The sequence below is a fragment of the Polypterus senegalus genome, chromosome 6, assembly GCF_016835505.1.
Source record: "Polypterus senegalus isolate Bchr_013 chromosome 6, ASM1683550v1, whole genome shotgun sequence".
Lineage (NCBI taxonomy): Eukaryota > Metazoa > Chordata > Cladistia > Polypteriformes > Polypteridae > Polypterus > Polypterus senegalus.
The window spans coordinates 26,525,124-26,542,545 of record NC_053159.1 but is presented as its reverse complement, the minus strand read 5'-3'; the positions used below and the strand labels follow the sequence as shown (position 1 = coordinate 26,542,545).

The window sequence follows — 17,422 nt, the reverse complement described above, 5'->3', positions numbered from 1 at the left end:
TATTGTTGTAATATTTAATTTTGTTCACATTTCTGTTTGAGTTGTTTCTATTGTCATACTGTTATGTTTAAATGATCCACCATTCCATGTGATCTGAGGATGGAACCCTAAGAGACAGGGCCACCATGACACCATACCTGAGGGACCACCGCCATCCTTTATATTCTGGTAGATGAAATGGCTCCCCTTAGGTTTTCATTGAGCGTTGTTTGGAGTTTGCTCTGTAAGTATTGTTTTCATTTAATTCTCTGGTTGCTTTGTCCAACATACATGGCCAAATGGGGCTGATGCATCCAAAAATAACCACAAATAGGCCAGGAACCTGACTGGCCAGCCCAATACAGACTCACGTCAGAAAAGCTTGCCCTATAAACCTACCTTTGGCTTTCAGACTGGCTAGGCCCAGAGTAGGTCAAACTGGCTTTATGAGTTGAAAATATAAAGAAATATCCCACAATAGCAAAAATGCCTACAAGAAAGGAAAAACGCAAACCTGTGACTTGAACAAAGAAGGGGAAGAAAGAATCTTTATAAATGATGTATTTATTTAGCAAAATAGACAAAATACAAAAAAATGCACAAAAGAATCAAAAATGGAAATGATTAAAAAGACTCAAAACACAATCCAGGAGAAAAAATCAATAAATAGAGCAAAATAGTCAGAAAACCTGAATATCCACGAGAAAAACAATATCTACAAAACAAAAACTCCAACCAAACACAATGTACTGCTACTAGATTTCTGATGCTCACTGCCCTTGATAGCCAAAAGGAAAAACCAGCAGCATTAGTGTCAGAGTTGACCAGCCTCCTGGGGCTCCACCCACAAGAATATTTAAAGGGTACACAATTACAGAATCACAAAAAAAAAAAAAAAACAACAACAATAACAAAGAAATGAAAAAAAATCTAAATTAATAAAAACAGAACAGCAGACACTAAATAAAACCCCAGGAAATCACCCTAGCTCTATCACGAATTTTTGAGAAGGACTGGGAAAAAGCTATTGTGCGCACAAAAAAAAAAAAAATACAAATAAGGTTAAAACTAGAAAATCAAATTCTCTTTTGCCAAAACATGAAAAAAAAATCATTGTGAACTATACAGGATTAAATCCAGCGTGACCAGAATGCTTCCAAACTGAGATACCTTCATACATGAAATGGTTGTGTAAATGTTTCAGTTCTTGTACTCACACCACTGGACACACACATGGTTTTCTTTTCACATATTAGAATACTAATCAATATCCTCTCACATGAACAAATGTAAGAGTGTTTCTTGTATCTATCACTTGATTTTATATTTAATGTACAGTATGATGTTGTATTCACTGACTGTTGTAAGTACTGCGTTAACATCACTAGCCGCCAGGAGACATGCAAATAAGAACTTAATTTTATTACAGTATGCACACAAGACACACTAAACAATCAACGTTCATTGCTTGCTTTACTAATCACTAATAGCAGTCCCACTATTCCACCCCTACCCTCCAAATCATCCCAGATTCTAATATACAATATTTAGCAACAACTAAATAGTCTGGATATCATGTTTTTTTATTTGTATTCACCTTGCTATGTGCATGTATTCTATGTGTTTCTCTGGGTGATGCAACTATGCTGCTTGGTAATAAAGTTCAAGTTCAGGTTAAAAAAGTATTCCAAACTGAAGGGCACACTTTATTTGAAAGGCCTTGTATGATTAAGATTCAAAGGAGGACAGACTTGTGCAAAATAAAATGTCTCTTCTTAAAATAGTATATACCCAGCAAGAGTTTCACCTCATAACAACCTCTTCAGTGTCACAATTACCTGCAAGACGAGTTTCACCTAACAGCATCAAACAGAATTAATCCAATAGAAGCAATAAAATTAGAAATGAACTCACCACAAATATTGAAAAATCGACTTATAGCCAAATTTTGTTTTATCTGATGCAGAACTGTATGCATGTTTTCCTGCAGCTTTGTGTTAATAATTTAATTGTACAAGCATCAAAATATTCGATGGAACAAAACCTCTCAGAGAGCATAAGGATGCCCATGTGAAACATGAATAGAAAAAGGCACACACCAATATGTTCAACATTTACACTTGACATAATCACTGTGACATCACATTACTGAAACCTTTAGCATGACTTAGAAAATTAGAGGTCACCACCTTCTTCTATGTCTTAACAACATATACAACTTATGCAATGACAAAAAGAAATGCAACAAACACTGTACCAGTACAAATACTTATGAAAAATATATACAATAATGAAAAGTAAAATTATGATGTATGAAGATCTTCATTTCGGGTCCACTATCTCTCGTCAGACGATCAAATGAATACTACAGTCATCTGCTGGGATTAAACAACTGGCTGAAAGGCTTCTGCGAGAATCAAGACATTGGGTTCATCGACAACGAGGACCTCTTTTGGGAAAGGCCGCGTTTCTTCTAACGGAATGGCCTGCATCCAAATAGTTTCGGTGCCCGGGTTACTTGTCTATCTTGACTGTCTATTTCTACTTTAAATCCCTTCCGTAATGCTACTGTTTTGCTAGGGCATGATAATGGCTTAACAAAGTCTTCCGTAAAAGTGCACAACATTAATACTCTAATAACCAATCTTAATGCACGTAAAAAATCTAGGCAGTGCGGCATAAACACCAATAATTTAATTACAATTACTACTTTAGATGAATAATGCATTAAAACTATGAAAACAGACTATAGATTACATAAAAACACACACACAGAGCGGCGCTAACAAAAATAACCTAGTTTCTGTTTCAAATATCAATAACGCGCATAGAATTCAGCTCTGCCCCTCCGAAACATTAAATATGGCACTATTAAATGTTAGAGCTTTAACTAACAAGATGTTTTTTATCAACGATCTTATTAGTGATAGAAAAATTGATTTTATTGCACTAAGTGAATCGTGGCTTAGCTCAGACGGCACGGCTGTTTTAATCGAATCTGCGCCTCCGGATTACAGTTTTACTCGTGTGGATCATCAGGAAAAAAGGGGAGACGGCTTGGCAAACACCTATTCCTGCCGATTAAAGTGTAAAGATGTTAGTTTTGGTAAATTCAAGTCCTTTGAGTATCTCGCCGTTGTTATTCATGGAGATTCTCATGTTCTAGTATTATCCGTGTATAGACCTCCTAAATTTAATGCATCTTTCTTTGAGGAATTCTCAGACATAATGTCAATTTTAATTACGAACTATGACACACTCTTAATAGTCGGCAACTTTAACTTTCTTATCGATAATCAGTGTGACCTAAAAGTAAAGGAATTCATGAATCTCCTGGACACTTTTGATTTCAGACAGCTCGTTAATCAGCCTACACATAAAGCAGGTCATACGTTAAACTTGGTAATTACCAAAGGACTAAAAGTTGATGTGAAGCAGATCATTGATATTGGTCTATCAGACCATTTTCTTTTACTATTTAATATAGAAATAATGATAGTAAACATTCATGAGAAGCATATTGTTAAAAAACGCTTCTTTGACTCATCAGCAGCTTTAAAAATGACAAACATTCTAAGCAATCAGTCCGTTTATAGTGCCAACTTTAATAGCAAGGATAATGTAAATAGTAAGGTGGAAAATTTTAATTCTAAAGTGAGAGCTGCTGTTGACATAGTTGCACCTGAAAAGACAGTTAAAAAATTTTCTAGCATTGTTATACCATGGAAGACCCAAAGAGTGTCTGATTTATAAAGAACATGTTGTAGAGCTGAGCGTAAATGGAGGAAAATTAAACTGATTATCCACTATGAGATATTGAAGGCTAAAATAACAGAATACAATAATACAGTCCGTCTTGAGAGGCGCTGCTATTTCTCTAAGATTATAAATAACAATGCTAGTAATCCCAGAGTCTTATTTTCTACAATTGATTGTCTGCTAAACCCAGGTAACACAAAGGAATGCCTCCAAAATACTTCCAGCGAAATCTGTGAGGCTATTGCTTTGTTTTTCAATCAAAAAACTGATGATATTAGAAATAACATAGTACATTTCCAACACTGCGGAACCTCCTAAGCCCTAGTACTGCATTATAAACAAATTAAATTCTTTCACCAGGATAGATTTGCCTGATTTACATAGAATAATCTCTCAACTGAAACCCTCCACCTGTGTCCTTGACCCAATACCAACAAGTTTTTTCAAGGAAGTATCAGGAGTGCTAATTGATAATATTCTTGACATTGTAAACATGTCATTAGATACGGGGTTATTCCCAGACTGTCTTAAGACTGCTGTAGTTAAACTCCTACTCAAGAAAAATAATCCTGACCCCACTGCTTATGAAAATTTTAGACCCATCTCTAACCTGCCCTTCTTAAGTAAAATTCTAGAGAAGGCAGTCATTATGCAGTTAAATGACCACCTCAATAAACCTGCTATTCTTGATAAATTTCAGTCGGGTTTTAGAACAAATCACAGCACAGAAACTGCACTCGTTAAAGTAGTAAATGACTTGCGGGTAAATGCAGACAGAGGCCATTTATCTGTTGTCATCCTCCTAGATCTGAGTGCCACATTTGACACCATTGATCACAATATTCTTAGAAATTGCCTTAGTCAATGGGTGGGCCTCTCTGGCAGGGTCCTAAATTGGTTTGAATCCTACCTGGCAGGTAGAAAATTCTTTGTTAGTTGTGGTATTTATAACTCAAAGACGCATGATATTCTATACGGTGTTCCACAAGGCTCTATCCTATCCCAGAGGGGACTGGGCGGTCTAATGGTCTGGAATCCCTACAGATTTTATTTTTTCTCCAGCTGTCTGGAGTTTTTTTGTTTTTTCTGTCCCCCCTGGCCATTGAACCTTACTCTTATTCGATGTTATTTAATGTTGATTTATTTTATTTTATAATTGTGTCTTTCATTTTTCTATTCTTTAATATGTAAAGCACTTTGAGCTACTGTTTGTATGAAAATGTGCTATATAAATAAATGTTGTTGTTGTTGTTGTTATCCTGGATCCGCTGCTGTTCTCAATCAGATTATCTCAAGTTACAACGTGAGCTACCACAGCTATGCTGATGACACACAGCTGTACTTATCAATAGCACCTGATGACACTGACTCTCTCGATTCACTAACACAATGTCTTACTTGTATTTCTGAATGGATGAATAGTAATTTTCTCAAGCTAAATAAAGAGAAAACTGAAATTTTAGTGATTGGCAATAATGGATTCAATGAGATTATCATAAATAAACTTGATGCATTAGGATTAAAAGTCAAGATGGAAGTAAAAAACTTAAGAGTAACTGTTGAATGTAACCTGAATTTGAAATCGCATATTCATCAGACCACTAGGACAGCATTTTTTCACTTAAGAAACATAGCAAAAGTTAGGCCTCTTATATCATTGAAAGATGCTGAGAAATTAGTTCACGCTTTTGTTTTCAGTCGACTAGATTACTGTAACGCACTCCTCTCAGGACTACCCAAAAAGACATAAGTCATTTGCAACTAGTGCAGAACGCAGCTGCTAGAATCCTAACTAGAAAAAGAAAATCCAAACACATTTCTCCAGTTTTGATGTCACTCCACTGGTTACCTGTGTCATTCAGAATTGACTTTAAACTTCTTATGGTTTATAAAGCTTTAAATAATCTCGCTCCATTTTATATATTGGAATGTCTGATACCCTATGTTCCAAATCGTAACCTTAGATCTTCAAATGAGTGTCTCCTTAGAATTCCAAATACAAAACTTAAAAGAAGTGGTGAGGCAGGCGGCCTTCTGCTGTTATGCACCTAAAATCTGGAATAACCTGCCAATAGGAATTCGCCAGGCCAATACCGTGGAGCACTTTAAAACACTGCTGAAAACACATTACTTTAACATGGCCTTCTCATAACCTCACTTTAATTTAATCCCGATACTCTGTATGTTCAATTCATTATAATAACTATTCATGGTCGCTCTAAATTCCGTACTAACCCCTACTCTCTCTTTTGTTTCTTTTTCCGGTTTCTTTGTGGTGGCGGCCTACTCAAACCATCATGATGCTCCAACATTGATGGACTAAAAGCTAGAAGTCAACATGACCATCATCATCAAGTCCTTCCGTGAGAACCCAAAATACAAAGAGGACTGTTTTATTTATGTGAGGTAGAATGCCCAGAGGGGACTGGGCGGTCTCATGGTCTGGAATCCCTACAGATTTTATTTTTTTCTCCATCCATCTGTTTTTTTTTTTGATTTTTCTGTCCTCCCTGGCCATCGGACCTTACCTTATTCTATGTTAATTAATGTTGACTTATTTTATTTTCTTACTGTGTGTTTTATTTTTCTATTCTTCATTATGTAAAGCACTTTGAGCTACATTTTTTGTATAAGAATGTGCTATATAAATAAGTGTTGTTGTACTGATTATTGTATAACACTACAGAAAACAATTCTAAACCAGATATCCATGCATTTAGATCTTTATTCTTTTCTTTGCAATGTTACGCTAATTTCTTTACACAAATTAAATTCTTACATTTCCAAATGAATGAGTCCTTGACATGGTGTCAAGGGTTAGCTTATTTGCAAGCTAGCCAACAGTTCCAGCTGTTTACATTTAATTGCCATGGAAAAAGCAAACAAATAATTTCAGTTTGTGCTTTCTTGCTCGTTTAAGATCATTTTGCTAGGCAACTGCAATTTTCATTGTTGCCAATAAACAGTGAGTGAATGTTTAAAGTACAGTAACTTTAATTGCATTAAACTATTCACATTATTTGTGCATGTTAAGTTATTTACATTAAATTAATTCAAACGTCTGAAAAAATTCTTCATGGAAAAGTATTTGAGCATCATTCACCTGTCTTAATGCGAGGCAAAATCTCATGCAGAAATTAAAAAATAATGTTGCCTTTTTAAATAATATTTTTGTCAATTTTATTTTATTCTTATATATGGGAACCTTGATGACATGTGTTTAATGTTTGCATCTGTCACATACGTGCGCTTGAGAGTCAACCAAAGGGACCAGGAAATGGCAATTCCATGCCAGGCCAGGGGGCGGAGGGGTGCACTGAACCTCTCGCTTTTCTCTCTGCAGACCAAACACGAAAAATCCTTCCTGTCCCGGACCCAAGGACGTCACTTCCTGTCCCGGCCTCAAGGACGTCACTTCCTGTGAACCAGCTAAAAAAAAACTCCCTCATCCTCCTTACAGTTCTGTTTTGGACTCTAACCAGCACACATTGTATTCTATTTTAAAGCCTTTTGCAGCTAGGGAAACTATACGGGTTGCTGCCCCAAACCTTCATTGTGTGTCCTGCTGTTTCTTTCACACATCATACATATTCGTTTCTGCTTGTGCTGTCAGATCAGATGTCATTATTTGAATATAATTTGAATGCATCTGAAAACATCTTTAGTCAAAATCAAAAGTTGACATTCGACTATAAAAGAACAGTCATTTATTTAACCTTCATCTAATTTCAGCATCACTCGAGACATTCTATGTAGCACTGCCATATTTTGCACATCACTTCTACAATCAGCTTTTTCATAATTCTAAGTGTTTCCTGTTAATGCCATTAATATACCTGAAGTTTTCGTAGTAATGTCATTCTGTATTTGTTACTATTGTGGTTTCTTTAACTTGCAATCATTTCAATAGCTTTTGTCATGTTAATTTTCATCTCCTCCTGTCTGTGCTGACGAGAATTTTTCTCAGCATTTCCTCGTGATAATACACTTTTAGGGGGCGAATAATGCCCAAATCCAATGGCTGAAGCACTGCTGTGCAATTGGGTGGGAGGAACTCAACACGCACATTATGTAAATTTGGAAGCATGCTATGGGCAGCAAAGTTATCACTCAGAAACAGAATCTACCTTGTCTTCTTCTTCAAATTGTGAGGTTTCTGAACTCTTTTGGGACCCATCATGCCCCCCTGGGGTGACACACCAAAGTGCATCCCGATGTGAGATTGACACATTTGTGGAATATTGCTTGTCCGTTGCCGGGGCAACAGCAGGTTCACAGTGCTGTAGCTGAACACCGTGGGAACAAATCCAAGCCGATTGCGGACACGCTATAAGTGCCTGTCGTCGATGGGGGATGCAAGGAACATTATAAATGCAGGGAACAGTATTACTTGGCCACAAACCTGGCCATGACCCTGCCTAACTGCTGTTTCACTGTATAAGTTAGTGGTAGATCCCGCTACAATAAATAACCGTGCTATTGCTGTTTAAACTGAATAAAGCTGGTTTTGCTAAAGTACTGAGACTCAGCCTTGTACTTTGGATTGCAAGACAGTGACTTACGCATCACAACATCCTTGTCAAGATGTCGCAGCCAGTTTCCCAAAATGTCTTGAGTCATCCAAGCTTGCTGGTTTGCTTTATACTCACAGGGAAGGAATGTAACATGCTTAAAACACAGAGGATTGGTTGACTTGCCAATGATAAGAGGAATAACTTTGCGGCTGCCAGTTGAATTGCAGCAATACTTAGCTGTCAACGTTTATTTAGATTATTTTCCTCCTTGGCATGGATCACCTTTGAGTGCTAAAGTGCGATGCGGTAGCAGCTGGTCGAAGATTCCAGTCCCATCAGCATTGTAGATGTCTTCAGGCTCATAAGTTGAAATAATTTTCCTGATTTCACCTGCATGCCATTTGATTGGAATTGCAGATTTTTCTCCACAGATTGCCTTGGCTGCAATTTCAAAACGAACCCAAAAGCGAATTAGCCAACCCCAGCTGGCAGTAAAATCTTCATGGCATAAGGAGATAGTCAGTGACTTTGCTTTTTCTTGAATAAGTGGCCCACTAATAGGAATGTTTTCTGAACAAGCATCACTGAACCACATAAAAACTGCTTTTTCGATGTCTTCAAATGCAGCAGCTCTCACACATTTGTGCTGAGGCCCAAGGTTTGCAACCCAATATTTTTCTTTTATTTTTGTTCGTCCTTCAAGAAAGTCAACAGTGCCAATAGCGAAATTCCGAATTCACGGGCAACATTTTTTCTTTTTGTCAGAATCGAGAGCTGCAAAAATTTCAAGTGTTTTTTCTAATGTGAACTGTTATCGTTTTTTTGGGTCTGCCATTTCTATAGGAGGGTGACAATGAGTTAAATTCCAATGGATGTTTTTCAAATGTTAACGAGCAATAAGCAAAAGGTATCACTGAAAGCCACAGAAAACAAAAACAGGAAAAAAACAGTATGAGGAAAGTTTAAAGAAACAGAAATGTCAGGGGATCGTTGTGCACAACTGAGCTGCAACCATAGGACTAATTGCTCTGTGGATAATTAATTTTGGGCACTTTGTTGTAATGAAAGTATCTGCTTAATTTATTTCCTAGTAAAGAGATTTTTATAGACTCCGTTTTATAGGGAAACTGTCTGGAACATAAAAATACAATGAAATTTTCATTACAACAAAGTAACGACATTCATTGTAATGGAATTTGACCTGTGTGTGTGTGTATATACAGTATATATATTGTCGCAGTAGAGGTTCTGATCCACCTCTTGAACCCTCAGGTACCACTCCAAACACCAAGTAAAAGTCCAAGACTCTTTTATTTTCTTACAATGCAGTGCACTAAGCACCCTCCACTCCACACTACTCATAAATAACAATACTGCAATAATACACTCAATCCTCCTCTCCCAGACACTTAGCCACCCTTCCTCCAGGCTCAGCTCGCCGTCTGGGAGCTCCCACAGTCCTTTATACTCCCTGACCCAAAGGTGTTCCTGCCTAACAGTTCACAAGTCCTTATTTCTTCTAGGTCAGGGTAAATAGTCCTTATCTCTACCCCGGAAGCACGTTGTTTCTTCCTGTCACGGGATTATGACGCACTTCCGAGTTTTAGGGCATATATGAGTCCACGGGCCTCCCAACAGCGACTCCCAGTGTTCCCCAGGGTATCCAGCAGGGCTGTGAATAAAAACTACATAGTCCATGAGGCCCTGCTGGAATTCGGGGCCCGTCCATGCTGTCGGGAGAGCTCCTCGTGGCGGCCTGGGAGTGAGGGCCGGAATATGAAGCCGGCCATCCACCACAATACATATATACAGTGAACCCTCGTTCATCACTGTTAATCCGTTCCAGACTCTACCGTGATAAATGAATTTTCGCGAAGTAGGATTCTTTATTTATAAATCAAATATTTTCACAGTTAGAGTATAGAAAACCTATTTATGACCTTCTAAATACGTTTTTTAACATTATTAGAGCCCTCTAGACATGAAATAACACCCTTTAGTCACCATTACACTCGTATTACCCAATATATTAGACAAAATAAGAGAAAATAAGACATATTAGACGTTACAAATATCATATTACTAGGCACACTCGCCTTTTAAGGTGACCGACTTTTAAACTCAATTTTTGTGCGCTCCATGTGTACATCAGGCATGTAAGTGTAGGAAATGAGAACATCAAAGTGCCCATTCATAACATCTCCCGAAAACCTACGTTTTTTTTTATCCCCTCAAAAGTGCATGTCCAAAGTCGTACAATGTCAGCCCGAATCTGTACCGCTAAAGACGGAGTTTCATGCACTAAATAAGCTATAGATGAGAATAAGCAAGCACCATCTCCCCTGATATTTACTACGCGATGAGGCATTTGTACTCCATCAACATTAATTATTTCCAGAGACATAATTTTGTCTATTTTTCCAGCGCAACGTGCGCAAAAGCAAGGGAACGGTGATAGCACCAGAACTCTGCTCACATTGCGTCGATTCGTACCTCAAGCCGCAAGTAGTAAGTCTGTAATAAGCGGAATACCGCTACGCTTTGCACTCACGGGACGGAAGGACAATCCCAAACGCTTTTATCTAGTAGATTATTGTACTGTACATTTAATTGCACACAACCACTAACCTATGAAGGCATGACCTCAGTAGGAGAATCTTCAGAGGTGGTGCAGTACCTTCAACAGGTGCGTAGGTGAGTAGGCAGTGGGTGTCTGGGTGCGCAGCTGAAGAACATCTTGATAGGCAGTTACTGGCGCTGTCTTTTCAGATGCGTGAGGAGGCTTTTGTAGGGTATTGCCATCTTTAATCATATCCAAGAGTTTCACCTTCTCCTGGAGAGTAAGCATCTTCCTCCAGCGCTTAGTTTTATTGTCAGAAGGCTTAGAAAAAGCAGCACGTTTAGGAGCCATCGTATGGCTTAGATAAAAGTTCTCAGAAAGCGCATGCATAGTGACGTAAGCGTGTATGAGAAAAAAATCGCGATAGAGTGAAGCCGCGAAAGTCGAAGCATGATATAGCGAGGGATCACTGTATATATACAGTGATGTGAAAAACTATTTGCCCCCTTCCTGATTTCTTATTCTTTTGCATGTTTGTCACACAAAATGTTTCTGATCATCAAACACATTTAACCATTAGTCAAATATAACACAAGTAAACACAAAATGCAGTTTTTAAATGATGGTTTTTATTATTTAGGGAGAAAAAATCCAAACCTACATGGCCCTGTGTGAAAAAGTAATTGCCCCCTGAACCTAATAACTGGTTGGGCCACCCTTAGCAGCAATAACTGCAATCAAGCGTTTGCGATAACTTGCAATGAGTCTTTTACAGCGCTCTGGAGGAATTTTGGCCCACTCATCTTTGCAGAATTGTTGTAATTCAGCTTTATTTGAGGGTTTTCTAGCATGAACCGCCTTTTTAAGGTCATGCCATAGCATCTCAATTGGATTCAGGTCAGGACTTTGACTAGGCCACTCCAAAGTCTTCATTTTGTTTTTCTTCAGCCATTCAGAGGTGGATTTGCTGGTGTGTTTTGGGTCATTGTCCTGTTGCAGCACCCAAGATCGCTTCAGCTTGAGTTGACGAACAGATGGCTGGACATTCTCCTTCAGGATTTTTTGGTAGACAGTAGAATTCATGGTTCCATCTATCACAGCAAGCCTTCCAGGTCCTGAAGCAGCAAAACTACCCCAGACCATCACACTACCACCACCATATTTTACTGTTGGTATGATGTTCTTTTTCTGAAATGCTGTGTTCCTTTTAAGCCAGATGTAACGGGACATTTGCCTTCCAAAAAGTTCAACTTTTGTCTCATCAGTCCACAAGGTATTTTCCCAAAAGTCTTGGCAATCACTGAGATGTTTCTTAGCAAAATTGAGACGAGCCCTAATGTTCTTTTGCTTAACAGTGGTTTGCATCTTGGAAATCTGCCATGCAGGCCGTTTTGCCCAGTCTCTTTCTTATGGTGGAGTCGTGAACACTGACCTTAATTGAGGCAAGTGAGGCCTGCAGTTCTTTAGACGTTGTCCTGGGGTCTTTTGTGACCTCTCGGACGAGTCGTCTCTGCGCTCTTGGGGTAATTTTAGTCAGCCAGCTACTCCTGGGAAGGTTCACCCCTGTTCCATGTTTTTGCCATTTGTGGATAATGGCTCTCACTGTGGTTTGCTGGAGTCCCAAAGCTTTAGAAATGGCTTTATAACCTTTACCAGACTGATAGATCTCAATTACTTCTGTTCTCATTTGTTCCTGAATTTCTTTGGATCTTGGCATGATGTCTAGCTTTTGAGGTGCTTTTGGTCTACTTCTCTGTGTCAGGCAGCTCCTATTTAAGTGATTTCTTGATTGAAACAGGTGTGGCAGTAATCAGGCCTGGGGTGGCTACGGAAATTGAACTCAGGTGTGATACACCACAATTAGGTTATTTTTTAACAAGGGGGCAATTACTTTTTCACACAGGGCCATGTAGGGTTGGATTTTTTTCCCCCCTAAATAATAAAAACCATCATTTAAAAACTGCATTTTGTGTTTACTTGTGTTATATTTGACTAATGGTTAAATGTGTTTGATGATCAGAAACATTTTGTGTGTCAAACATGCAAAAGAATAAGAAATCAGGAAGGGGCAAATAGTTTTCACACCACTGTATATATATATATATATATATTTTTTTTTAAAATATGTATATATTACAACCCCAATTCCAATGAAGTTGGGACGCTGTGTAAAACATAAATAAAGACAGAATACATTACAATAATTTGCAAATCCTTTTCAACCTATAGTTAATTGAATACACTACAAAGACAAGATATTGAATGTTCAAACTGATAAACTTTATTGTTGTTTTGCAAATCTTCACTCATTTTGAATTTGATGTCCGCAACACGTTCCAAAAATGCTGGGACAGTGGCATGTTTACCACTCTGTTATATCACCTTTCCTTTTAACAACACTCAATAAGCGTTTGGGAACTGAGGACACGAATTGTTGAAGCTGTGTAGGTGGAATTCTTTCCCATTCTTGCTTGATGTACAACTTCAGTTGCTCAACAGTCCAGGGTCTCCGTTGTCGTATTTTGTGTTTCATAATGCGCCACACATTTTCAATGGGAGACAGGTCTAGACTACAGGCAGGCCAGTCTAGTACCCGCACTCTTTTACTATGAAGCCACGCTGTTGTAACACATGCAGAATGTGGCTTCACATTGTCCTGCTGAAATAAGCAGGGACGTCCCTGAAAAAGACGTCGCTTGGATGGCAGCATATGTTGCTCCAAAACCTGTATGTACCTTTCAGCATTAATGGTGCCTTCACAGACGTGCAAGTTACCCATGCCATGGGCACAAACACGCTGGCTTTTGAACTTTGCGCTGATAACAATCCGGATGGTCCTTTTCCTCTTTGGCCAGGAGGACACGACGTCCATGATTTCCAAAAACAATTTGACTCGTCAGACCACAGCACACTTTTCCACTTTGTGTCAGTCCATCTCAGATGAACTAAGTCCCAGAGAAGCCAGCGGCGTTTCTGGGTGGTGTTGATATATGGCTTTCGCTTTGCCTGGTAGAGTTTTAACTTGCACTTGTGGATGTAGCAACGAACTGTGTTAACTGACAATGGTTTTCTGAAGTATTCCTGAGCCCACGTGGTAATATCCTTTACAGAATGATGTTGGTTTTTAATGCAGTGCCGCCTGATGGATCGAAGGTCACGGGCATCCAGTGTTGGTATTCGGCCTTGCCGCTTAAATGCAGAGATTTCTCCAGATTCTCTGAATCTTTTGATGATATTATGGACAGTAGATGCTGAAACACGTTGTTCTTAAACTGTTGGACTATTTGCCCACTCAGTTCTTCACAAAGTGGTGAACCTTGCCCCATCCTTGCTTGTGAACGACTGAGCCTTTTGGGGATGCTCTTTTTATACCCAATCATGACAAACACCTGTTTCCAATGAATCTGTTCACCTGTGGAATGTTCAAAACAGGTGTTTTTTGAACATTCCCCAACTTTCCCAGTCTTTTGCTGCCCCTGTCCCAGCTTTTTTGGAACGTGTTGCAGGCATCAAATTCAAAATGAGTGAAGATTTGCAAAACAACAATAAAGTTTAACAGTTTGAACATTAGATTCAAATCATTGTATTCTGTTTTTAATAACGTTTTACACAACGTCCCAACTTCATTGGTACTGGGGTTGTGTATATATATATATATATATATATATATATATATATATATATATATATATATATATATATATATATATGTGTATATAGGCATACACACTCCATTGCTCCCGCTGCAGGGATCGAACCTCGGACGTCAGCATCAGAGACGAAGTCCCTTTACGCTGCCCCATGGTATGTATTTTGTCTATTTGGCAGCCTGTAGATCGGAGTAATTAGGTAACCACCCATACAATCAGATCAGGACTCAGAACACGGATACTATGAATATATATATATATATATATATATATAGCTCAAAAACAATTAAAGGAAAACTTTATAATCAGAGTATAGCATCAAGTTAATGAAACTTCTTTCAACTCTACCAAACAACTCATTAAATCGGATGGAGTAACAATATTAATGGCTAATAACAACCCAAAAGCAGATTCTCAACTGCATGCTTGTTGTTCAAAAGTAGAAGTTTCATCTTAAAGGATAACTTTGCCATTTTTCAAATTTAAGATATTTCTTCACAATCATGGTATATATTAATTTGCCACATGAAATTGCGTTCTAAAGTGAAGCATTTTTTAAAATAACTTCTAAAAAGAGAAGCATTAAAACTTACCAAAAATGTTTCTTTTTCATGCCAAGATTGTTAATTGAGTTTTGATTTGTGTCTTGAGAATGCAGACATATTTCAAAACAACTTACCCATATCATTTAATTAAGGAAAAAACCAAACAAAAAGCAAAACATTTTTGTGAGATTCAGCTTTAAAATGAGATTGGCTGTGTGCTTTACTTTGCTGCTAGTCTTCCTCCGTAGCACTCTTTAGGACCAGAGGTGCATTTGAGGCTTGAAGAGTCATCTCCAAGTGCTGTTACTGACATTATTGAATGGTGATATCTAGATGTGAACTGCTGCCTCAGTCCTGACTAAACAATAATCAGTAAAAAAATTCACACTTTCACTCACAGTCTTTAATTATACAGAAGATTATTGCAGCCACTCAAAAAAAAAGTCTACTTTATTTTGAAAACATGTTGTCTACTGCTATCATAATGCATGTGCTAGCAGTCTAGCAAGACAAAGGCTGAGCATGCGCATGACGTGCAATCAAGTCACATGAACTGATAAATAGACATTTAGCTTTAGATTTAGTAAGTTAAGAACAGAAACTTTAGAATAGGAGGAGTGGTAGGGGAGAGGTGTCATTCCTGTCTCACATCACCAGGTTTGCATGAAGTCTGCATGTTCTCCTCATGAGTTTATTCATCCATTGGTATCAGTGGGTGTTCGCGAGTTTAGTCATTCAAATACGTCTTTAGTTATTTTATTACCATATCCTGAGCAACAACTCAACATGTACTATAAAATTCAATAAATGGTTTGTGGTGTCTCATTTTGAGTCTTTTGCACACTCTGCCTTTTTAATATTCTAATTTTTTTTCATCATGCATGTACACATCACAACACAGGAAACAATGCTGATTGTTTTTTAGTGTAGTGAACATACCAAAAGACGGTATCAATGTGCAGGTTACTTGGTTCCTTCAAAAATCTAAGACTTTCATAAAAAATGCTAAGCAGTGTAAATAATTCAGTTCAGATTTATTGTTAAGTGTACAAAGTGAATGCGCACTTCAGCACCACTCTGCTATTCAGCAATAGGTCATGTAAAATAACAACAGAGAAGGCACTCTTTAAGAAAAAAATACCATGATATGTGTGCATCTGTCCACCATTACAAGAAATGGCAGAACATAACTGTTGAATAAACAGAATTGTAGAGACCAACTAGCTCAATAAGAAGCCTGAACTCCACCCATAACTCCCGCTGTAAACAAGAAATGTATGCTGACCTTAAGAACCAAGAAACTGTGATAAAATTTCCAGTTTACTTTTGTTGTTACAAACATCCTTATGAAACACAGAAGACAAGTTTGTCTCAAATCAAAACCTTTGTTGCCTCAAAGTGGACAATTTTAGGAAAGTTTAACTGCTTTTGGTTTCATGCTGCACACCATTGTCCTTTACCGCCATTATAAAGCACAAGAGTAGGCTACATTTTTTTTGTAATTTATAAAAAATGCTTCTCCTTAGAAGGTAATTTCATGAGGCACATTAACATACAGTGGATTCAAAAAGTAATCAGACCCCTTCCCTTACTGCACACTTTATTGTGATGCAGATTTACTTTTGCCCATGCCATGCCAGGCAGGTGGTGGTCAGGTTTGCCTTTTTGACAATGGCTCATGTACACATAGGCACCTCTCTCAAAAAATCTCCCAAGCTGCAGTTCCTACCTTTGTCTAGAGATGAGTCAGGAGTGCTGAAATCCATCAAGCTGTTGATTTCTGATTTGAAGCAAATTTCTGAATCTGTCTTTTGCCTTTGGTGAACAGAAGGGTCTGTAAAAGAAGAAAAAAAAATCTAGAATCAATTTGTAAACTAAGGTCAATAGTAAGAAGCATTACAAATGATAAATGACCACAAGGTTCAAAGAAGGCAGAATCCTTTTGGAAGTGACTGCTTCCCAACTTTTAGAAAGAAACAATTGTCATGATTCTTTTTTTTTTTTTTTTAGTACATCACATGAAAAACACTATTTAGCTTAAAGAGACTGTGGGAGAAGGGTGTGAAGTCATCACTGTGAATTTATTAATTTATTTGACACATACTTATTAAAGACAGTCAGCTGTAGCCAAAGGGTAAACCGTCAATCTACACAACGAATATGCCATTAATGAGAAACATACAAAATTACTGTGAGGCTAAGAAGGTCTTAGCACATCCTGCAAAGCACTGCACATCAATCTACTCTCCGTATAATCCAATGCTTCTCTAATTTATTAATCAATACATGTAATGCCGCATCACTGCCCACAAGCAATACAGAGGTGCCTCTGCTGTTTTAAACTCTTTTCACTTAAAGCCTTATCGGGAATATCCACTCTGGAATTTTCCTGGTGACAGAATGTATATGCAATGA

General features: G+C 37.9%; 1 protein-coding gene across 6 annotated transcripts in view; it reads right to left on the bottom strand.

Annotated features, from left to right (window-relative positions):
* LOC120530889 (kazrin-like) overlaps window positions 1–17,422 on the bottom strand; it is a 690,431-nt gene that overhangs the window by 213,243 nt on the left and 459,766 nt on the right. For all 6 annotated transcript variants that reach the window (XM_039755646.1, XM_039755649.1, XM_039755647.1 and 3 more), the window contains one exon: window positions 16,737–16,841. In XM_039755646.1, the coding sequence (XP_039611580.1) occupies window positions 16,737–16,841 (105 nt within the window). The remainder of the gene's footprint in view (window positions 1–16,736; window positions 16,842–17,422) is intronic.